The 9,960-nt window shown below is 35.1% G+C and overlaps 1 protein-coding gene across 1 annotated transcript; it reads left to right on the top strand.

Moving 5' to 3' along the window:
• Positions 1-2,877: 2,877 nt before the first annotated feature.
• LOC134234301 (translocation protein SEC62-like) lies at positions 2,878-7,774 on the top strand. The gene is made up of 9 exons (XM_062716346.1): positions 2,878-2,973; positions 3,314-3,428; positions 5,189-5,291; positions 5,494-5,596; positions 5,730-5,816; positions 6,106-6,222; positions 6,449-6,509; positions 6,731-6,850; positions 7,348-7,774. The coding sequence occupies exons 1-9, from the start codon at positions 2,935-2,937 to the stop codon at positions 7,752-7,754; spliced, it is 1,152 nt and encodes a 383-aa protein (XP_062572330.1). The 5' UTR covers positions 2,878-2,934; the 3' UTR covers positions 7,755-7,774.
• The last annotated feature ends 2,186 nt before the right edge of the window (positions 7,775-9,960 follow it).

Raw genomic sequence — 9,960 nt, 5'->3', positions numbered from 1 at the left:
CCGAGATGAGATAATTGATAACGGCAGGGTGATAATTAGGCGCTGTCCGAAGATCACCAGACAAATCTGCCGTGACGGAGTGCATCTGGCAGCCAATGAGTATTGCCTCTCTGTATATGACAGCATGAACACATTTGATCCTCTGTATATAAGGGGACGCGCTGATGAACATCTTCACCATTCTTACAATGGAAGCACAATCCTTCACTTCTAAGCGATTTATTCCTATGGAGATGCCGATCGACGAAGTTCCCATGGAGACGGATGTTGATATGGTGGACGAGGAAGAGAAGCTGTTCCGGATGCAGATAGAGTTGTTCCATACAGAACGGAAGTTCCGGCGGGCCTGTGAACAGATCGTCCTCCTCAACTACAAGTTGTCCGGGATGCAGGCGAGGTATGAACAAGCCAAAGAGAAGAACCTCCGGACGTTCCGCTACACTTATCGTCTCCAGCTCGCCGCCATCGAAGGGGTCAAGAACGTGTACCATGACTACGCCGTGAGCCAGGCCGAGAGGATCCGAAGTCTACAGATGGACATCTTTGGGGAGGTCCCTGATGACTCGGACGAAGATCCCGAGGAGTTCGACGTGGTAGACCAGGTCTGAGAGGTAGATGAAATTCCAGATCTGATCAATTTCTCCATGGCGTCCCCACCCGCCAGATACATCCACAGACAGACAAAACCCACAGCGGTTTCCAAGATTTCAGACCAGAATCAGAGTATGGTCAGTCATAACGATGAACGGCCCTTTTCAGGGCCATCTAATTGTTTCGAAAAGATGCCTTCTTTTACAGTCGTGTAGAAAATACGTGTGTGTGCGTATATGTACATGTAATCAGTATTTTTAGATTATGTAGAATATATCACACAATTTGTTCTTTAGTGCCATGGGTACTAATGTTTTACATAAGTCAGTACATTAGCTAGTTTATAGGGAAAGCCTCTGATTGCAATGTCATCAGTCGATCGTTCATCGATTCTCAGTTAAAGTATTGATCAGCTATTACATTTTGTTCCATTTCACTGATTGATTGTATTTTAATCCTCCCCCCTTCATTTTGGTTTTGGCCCTTTTCTTGAGTTGAAATGAATGCACTGTATCTGATTAATTCATTTGATTGGATATACGCAAGCCTGTATAAAATAACATGACATAATCTTGCATAAAAATTTTGAATGGAGAGAGAGAGAGAGATAGAGAGAACGATCCTATTTTGATGAAGAATCGAACTTCAGTATGTATAACTATTGCAATATATAAATCGAGTTTTATAAGATTTATACAAACGTCGTTCTCGGACTCATTCTGTTAAAAAAATCATAACACAGGCACGTTGTGCTGGCACATCGTTTTTGAAAGTTTTCGGGGGGGGGGGGGGGCAGAGAGAAAGAGGAGTTTTTCCATAATAGAAAATACTTTTTCGTGTTTGGGAGGGGATGGGGCAGAGCTATGTATAGTAGGGGGAGGGGCATAGGGGCCTGTCTTCAGGATTGTTAAATGTAAAATGATACATTAAAATTTTGAATCTTCATTAAATACATCTAAAAGTTGTTGAATTAATGTAATTATTTTTACATTTAAGAATACGGAAGACAAGCCCCTAGGGGTCAGCATTTTCAATGAAAATTTTGGATAGTAAACAGTAATGTTTGAACAAAAAAGCGTGACAGCTCCTCCCCGATATTATGCATGCCTCTATCAATTCTTCTTATTATTAAAACCCCTCTCGACTCCAGCACGTCAATTTTTTTTTTCTTTCTGAAATTCCATGCTACACATGACACACGACGTACATATACCGGTAGATCTCGACAGCACTACCCCTGGGACAAATTATGTAACTAAACGTTAGTATGAAGATTTACACACGGAAGTCACACGCTTACCACAAAATACACCTTTGGGAATTGTACACGTGTTAACATCCACCCTTAATTTGAAAGTCCTAGTACATTAATTTTATACATCATTGAAATAAGAGTAAAATGCCGCGTATCCGTCCTAAGTATGAGCTGTGTGTGGGGTTTGATGAGGAGGGGAGTGGGGATGAAGTCGCTGAGGGGGAGTGCGAGGAGGGGGAAGATCCTCCAGATGAAGAGTTCAACATTCGTCAGGTCTGGCAGCAGTTAAAACAGGAGGAGGAGGACAGGAAGCGGGAAAAAGAGGACGAGAGAAAGGCGGGGGCCATCCGACAAAATAACAAGAGGGCCAAACAGCTCACCTCTTTTCTCGCCTGGAAACAAAAGATTCAGGTTAGTTGCGCCACAATTTACAGTCTTAATAAAGTTTTCAGAGGCGCAAAAATTTGGTTCAATATACACAGAACTGTCAAGTTGTAAAATTTGAATTTACCGGAAGGCAGTAATAAATACAAAATTTACATGATGTAAATTTTGTATTTACTGCATCCCGGACCGATAAATTCAGTATTTACAACATGACATTACCATTTTCAAAATATGAAATATCATGCTTCATTGTACAATTGCAATTTCTGCCTTTACAAGTAATATACAGTCATAAAATTAATGAAATTAGTTAACATTTAGTAATTAATAAAATTTCGCAAATGGGTGTATGGCTATCAAAATTAGTGGTTACATCTACCCTGAGCGAGTTTAAATTATTTATTATCACAAACTTAATTTATGGATAGTAAAAATAATTTCGTTCCTCTAGATCTCTAAACCACTTGTTTATGAGTGCATTTCGTATTCTGAGCTTTCCCACTCATGACAACAATCCAATGCTCTCAAAACACGTGACTGGTTTAAGGAAAAGGGGGGTGCAGTACGTTTTTATTCCACCTCTGACCAGTTTAGATCCGCCACACTGTCATTTCCTCAATCGACGAGACGCTTTTCCGTCAAAATAAATTCGACCTGCTTTCAAAAGCGTTCTACCGATGTAGACAAAAGTCCACGTAAACATGGCTGACAGAAAGAAAAAACTGAAGAAAATTGATTCTGTATGATTTTTTAACCATTTTCTCATTGTTTAAATTAACATTTCACTGAAATAGATGAATTGGAAGATATTTTGTTGTAAATGTTTAAAATAATTTATTTAGTCCATTGTGCTTGTCGCATTGATTTCGAAAGTTTGAAAACACAGCTGTTCTTTTCGTTTGGCACATACAATTTCTTCATGTTCCTGGTCAAAACAAAAACACATTTTCTATTATACTGAGTATTGGAAAATTTGACTTGATTTATTAACAATTTTTATGCATGACAGTATTTTTTCAACTGTTGTTTTATTTTAAATCTCAAAATATATGAATCAATATCATCTTTTTCTCATTATAGGAAAATGAAAAACCAACAAAGGAGGAATATGCTATTGCGAAGCATTTGCGGTTCACTTGTCCAGTTAAAGAGGCCAAGTTTGTGCCCATGCAGAATATGGTCAAATGTTTTTATGGTAAGTCATCCGTTCCAGTCAAAAATCTATTTTTATCCTTGTAACTAGTTTCTAGCTACCTGTATGTATTTAAACCTACTCCAGGTAGCTATGCTATGCTCTCATTTCATGGCCAAACACAACAACAGTGCAATCCTCTTGACACAAATACAATGAAGATGAGTAGGACAAAAAATACACTCTCTAACTTAGTCCTATATATCTGACATTTTCCAGGCTTTTTCACAATTTTGATATTTTACCTGCCAGGAAAATGTCAGAACCAGTGCCAATATGAAAAAGGCGAATTTGCTGCCTCCAACCGGAGATGGTATTCTTGGGTTGATTTTAGATACTTGCTAATATTTTATCATACTGTTGAGTTTTGTTATCATTTCATGCATTTTAAAATCTTGTGAGATCTGTATCGAAGTGTGGAGTGATATTCTCTTTTCATCAATATATTGGTGAGTACTACAGTCATTGTGCTATTGATAAATACGCCAGTTTCGAGATTGTCACTCTCCTACGATAGAGGCGCAAAAAGTACCCATTTTAGCATGGAGGTGGGACAGGTTGTCTCTGTATACAAAAGTGCATCAATAAAAAAACGATATTTATGGCTTTCAAAATTAATTAAATGTTATAGAAATATAATAATGTTAAGCAGTGATGCATTTGATGATTTTATCAAGCTCAACTATGCATATTTACAAATCTACTATAATTTTTCGGGTACTTGAAAACGAAAGAAACGTCCTTATGTCTTTAGATAAAGTAACAGATTTTCTTGATTGTACGAACATTTTTTAAAAAGTAAGTGTTTCTTAAGTTAAAATAAGGAAAAGAATCAATATGTAATTTAGATTCCCGATGTGCAATGACCAGATGCATGTGTATAGTATTTATTAGAGGTCCATATATCTTCCCCCGCCCGAAAAGTCTCACATCCACTGATATTTTCTTTTTTGTTTCGATATTTTTGATTTAAAATTGATGCCTTTAATTTAATTCGGTTATTCTCAAGCTGCAGAGTGCATCCTGACAATTGTGTAGTTATGATAAACCGGTATAATCGATGATGCAATGTATCCAACATACACAGTATCAAATATCTGTCCCACCTGTTTGTTTACGCGGCAACAAAACTCCCCTCCTCAACGAAAGAGCACACAAAGGGAGATAATCTCGAAACTTGCGTATTGAAAGTTTGGCATTTTATTCGGTTTGCAACTTTTGAAAATTGAAGACGATGAAATTTTCAGTTTTCAAAATGGCGCTGGTTCTGACGTTTTCCTTGTATTTGAAGTATCAAATTCGTGAAAAAGCCTTGAAAATGTCGGATATTTTTGACTACATGTATTTCTAACTTATCAATTTTGCATCCATAACCACAACCAATTTCCAGTTTTCAAAATGGCACCGGTTCTGACGTTCTCCTTGTACATAAAGTATCAAAATCGTAAAAAATCATTGAAAATGTCGGCTATTTTGGACTATTTCTAACTTGTCAATTTTGCATCCATAACCATAACCAGTTCCATTTTCTAGGTGCTAAGGATCAAAGCTATGTGGGAAAAAACCTAAATTTTCTCAAATATGAGCATATATTTGAATTTTAAATTTATAGTGGAAAGGTGAGACTGCAGAGACCCAAATTGAGTTCATTAAAGTTTATGGCCGCTCTGTAGCCTGTTGTAGTTTTTTCCCAATTATTTTGCATAGTGTAAAGTTTGGCTTATATATAGTAACAACCTACTTATCTTTATTTAATGTTTTAGGAAACCAGGCCATAGACACTCTAATGGATTCAAAATGGGCAAAATCTTCTAAGAGTGAAATTCAATTTACAGACAGAAAATCATGCCTTTACTTTTTGGAAAGGTAAGATACAATGCTTATTATATGTTTGACATTTTAAGATATTCATTTATTGCAATATGATTTAAAAGTTCATTAATTTTAATAAACTTAATTTTCCTTAGAAATTAAGGTGTGCATGCATTTATATTGAACAATAATCATGTTGTAATAGTAAGGCCATAATAAAATCCAAAAAAAAAAAAAATGTCTTCTTTAATTGTAGATTGATGGTAAAAGGATTATTTCATCGAGCCACAAAAATTGAAAGGAGTAAAAAAGATAAATTAAAAAAGAAGAAGAAAGATGAAGAAATAGAAGAGGAGAAGGTGAAATTTTAATTGGAAATTTCTATTTGTTAAAAAGTTTCACATAATATAAAATTATGGACCCTTTTGGTAGTGAATATGCTTTGTTAGTCACTAGAAAAATATCAATATTGATTTTCATTTCTATGAAAAGAAGAGCAAAAAGGAGAAAAAGAAAATAAAGGATAAAGATGCCAAGGATTCTGATGCTGACAAACCAGACACATCAGAAGAAAAGAAGGTAATTGTTTATAAATGTCTCCTACAATGTGAAGAAATAGGTTCACCTATTATTTAATGGATCAGATTTCATGCCTTTGACAAATAGTAAGAATTTCTTGATGGATATATGTGCAGGAAGATATGTTGTACTATTTTATTATAGTTAACCTTTGAAGTATTTTTGATAACATAATTTCAGGGTCTGGTTAGACTACAAAAGCTATCAAAATTGGTGTTAACTTGAGATATACATGTATTGTTTATAACAAATTCCGTTTTGTATTAAAGAGCTCTTGATCAATTTTTAGGCTGAAGAAAAAGAGAAAAAGAAGGAAGAACCAAAGAAAGATGAAGAAAAGAAAAAGAAAGAAAAGAAGCTAAGACTGGACATGGCAGAGGAACAGAGATTTATTGATGGGGAGGAGGTATATATTGTGATCATCAAAAGATCATTGATCTTTACTTCTTGATTAACAAACTAAGATATAAACTGCAAGAGTATTCAAATCAATGACAGTGTTAAAAGAAATTTCTTAAGAAATTTTAGAGAACAGTCTTACTTAGAGGTGGCCAGGTGCTTTTTTTACTTCAGAGCTAATGTATGTATTTTGACTATTCATAAATAATGATATTCAAAATAACCTTTTACAGATATATGTGTGGATTTATGATCCTGTTCCAATGTCCACATTTTTAATTGGACTATTGATGGGTATGTTTTTAAAAATGGATACGATAAATTTAACAACATATTATGTGGAAATAAAATTTTATAAGCTTTTTAAGACAAGATGAATATGGAATAAGGATTTGCACATTATCATTTTGTAGAGAAGCAATTTCAGATTGAGAACATGCAATAATGAAATACAGACAAGAAATAAATGAAGTTCTCTATTGTGGTATCTGTTCATTTTTTCTTTCCTTTTTCAGTGCTCGGTGCTGCTTTACTGTGTGTGTTCCCGCTGTGGCCTGATTGGCTAAGAGTGGCCGTCTATTATGTCAGCTTAGTTGGAGCCAGCTTTGTTGGTTTCATTCTGTGTCTGGCTGTCAGTAAGTGATTCTTATTAAAATGATTCCAATTCCAGATCACTATCAATGCAGTTAAGAGGTTCATGATAGAGCATGATAAAAAATGACCAGGTGAACGTCGGTACCTCGAACACTGATACATCTGGAATACCATGGATATGTCGAAGTGATTTGGAAGTCCCAACTGCTTATTCTTAAAGTATTTTACCCGGATAATTCAAATCATCGCATATCTCAAAGTTTTCCATGTACCCATTGAGTTCGAGATAACGAAATTTGACTGTACTCTGATACATTTAAGACACAGTTATGCTTGTCAATAATATTTTTATATTTACATACCTACAGTATTTTGTCTCCAAGTAATGGAAATTTAAGAAAAATTATTGGAGGTACCCCCTACTCATTAAAATCATAAACCACAAAATCGTATCAAGAATGCCCTTTTTCAAACTAAGTTACAGTATGTGAACATGTACTTTGAATTTTAATCAGTATGTTCAATTTGTATTCTACAGTTCGAGGAATTCTGTTTTGTGTTCTGTGGGTTTTAACACTGGGCAAAGTGCATCTATGGATTCTACCCAATCTAACAGAGGATGTGGGATTCTTTGACTCATTCAAGCCATTATATACATACAAAGTCATGAATAAAGAGGAACAAGAAAAAGAGAAAAAGAAGAAAGAGGAAAAGAGGAAAAAGAGAAAGAAACGTGAACAAGAGGCTGGGGACTCGGAGAGTGAAACAAACGATAAAAACGAGGAAGAACAAGGTCAGGAGGAGGAGGAAGAGGGACAAAACGGGGACCAGGAGTTTGAAATGGTGCAGAGGGAGGAGCTGGAGGATGAAGAGGAAGGGGAAGTAGAGGGATCTGAGGAAGGGGAGGTCACTGGAACAGAGGAGGAAGACAAGAAGACAAAGTGAGAACAAATCAGAGAACTGGACTAAGATCTCCACAGAAATAGGGGGAGGAGAAGGGAGTTTTACAAGGATTTGTGTAAATTATATCAGACATATATTTTAAATTTTACGAAAAAGTTTGGTATTTTTTGGATTTATTTTTTTATTAAAAAAATTATGGGCAGTATTTGTTGAAAAGCATGAATTGTTACTTATGAAAAGAATCAAATTTTATTGTATGGAAATTAAGCTGTTTCAGTATATTTTTGACACAGCACAATTATTTCTCAATTTTTAGCTCTACTGGTCAGAGACCAGAAGAGCTTATGCGATAGTAATGCGTCCGGCGTCCGTCCGTCTGTCTGTCTGTCTGTCTGTCTGTCCGTCTGTCTGTAAACAATTTTTCAAAACGCTACTCCTCCTACAATTTTAGTCTGATTTCAATATAACTTGGCACACAAGTAGACTACACTAAGATACATAGAATAGTGCATGGGTTTTTGATTTCGTTGAACGGTGTTGCCATGGTTACTAAAAATAGAATTTTCTGTGAAATTCCTTTAAAACGCTACTCCTTCCACAGTTTTGTTCTGATTTCAATATACTTTGGCACACAAGTAGACTACACTAAGATACATAGAATAGTGCATCGGTTTTTGACTTCGATGAACGGTGTTGCCATGGTTACTAAAAATAGAATTTTCTGTGAAATTCCTTTAAAACGCTACTCCTTCCACAGTTTTGGTCTGATTTCAGTATAACTTGGCACACTAGTAGACTACACTAAGATACATAGAATAGTGCATCGGTTTTTGATTTCGATGAACGGTGTTGCCATGGTTACTAAAAATAGAATTTTCTGTGAAATTCCTATAAAACGCTACTCCTTCCACAGTTTTGGTCTGATTTCAATATAACTTGGCACACAAGTAGACTACACTAAGATACATAGAATAGTGCATAGGTTTTTGATTTCGATGAACAGTGTTGCCATGTTTTCTATAAAAAAATTTCTGTGAAATTCCTTTAAAACTCTACTCCTTCTACAGTTTTGGTCTGATTTCAATATTACTTGGCACACAAGTAGGCTACACTAAGATACATAGAATAGTGCATCGGTTTTTAATTTCGATGAACGGTGTTGCCATGGTTACTAAAAATAGAATTTTCTGTGAAATTCCTTAAAAACGCTACTCCTTCTACAGTTCTAGTTTGATTTCAAAATAAGTTGGCACACAAGTAGACTACACAAAGATACATAGAATAGTGCATCGGTTTTTAATTTCGATGAACGATGTTGCCATGGTTACTAAAAATAGAATTTTCTGTGAAATTCCTTAAAAACGCTACTTCTTCTACAGTTTTGGTCTGATTTCAATATAACTTGGCACACAAGTAGACTACACTAAGATACATAGAATAGTGCATCGGTTTTTGATTTCGATGAACGGTGTTGCCATGGTTACTAAAAATAGAATTTTCTGTGAAATTCCTTAAAAACGCTATTTCTTTTACAGTTTTGGTCTGATTTCAATATAACTTGGCACACAAGTAGACTACACTAAGATACATAGAATAGTGCATCGGTTTATGATTTCGTTGAACGGTGTTGCCATGGTTACTAAAAATAGAATTTTCTGTGAAATTCTTTAAAAACGCTACTCCTTCTACAGTTTTGGTCTGATTTCAGTATAACTTGGCACACAGGTAGACTACCCTAAGATACATAGAATAGTGCATGGGTTTCTGATTTTGATGAACGGTGTTACCATGGTTACTAAAAATAGAATTTTCTGTGAAATTCCTTAAAAACGCTACTCCTTCTACAGTTCTAGTTTGATTTCAAAATAAGTTGGCACACAAGTAGACTACACAAAGATACATAAAATAGTGCAATGGTTTTTGATAAGTACATACCAGTAGAGCTACAGTCTCGACAGAGACTTCTGGTTTTCTCTTTAAAATTGTTGACAAAAGTTGCATATACATGTACATATGTAATCTGAAAATTACATATTAATGAAATAATTTGCAAGTTTAGATAAATGTCATATTTTACAACTCGGAAATAATTCTCCCATTACATTACTTATACCTACTGTGAAGCTTGAATCTCTTTTGATTTATTGTTACAGCTTCAAAGGATCTTGTTTTTATTAAGTGTTGTTAATAAAGGTGATTGTCAAATAAATATCCAGTTCTTCTTTCCAAGATACTTGCAGATACATTT

The sequence above is a fragment of the Saccostrea cucullata genome, unplaced genomic scaffold, assembly GCF_032062105.1.
Source record: "Saccostrea cucullata isolate Sc308-1 unplaced genomic scaffold, CSIRO_AGI_Scuc_v1 ctg783, whole genome shotgun sequence".
Taxonomy (NCBI): domain Eukaryota; kingdom Metazoa; phylum Mollusca; class Bivalvia; order Ostreida; family Ostreidae; genus Saccostrea; species Saccostrea cuccullata.
This window is presented reverse-complemented; position numbering and strand designations above follow the sequence as displayed.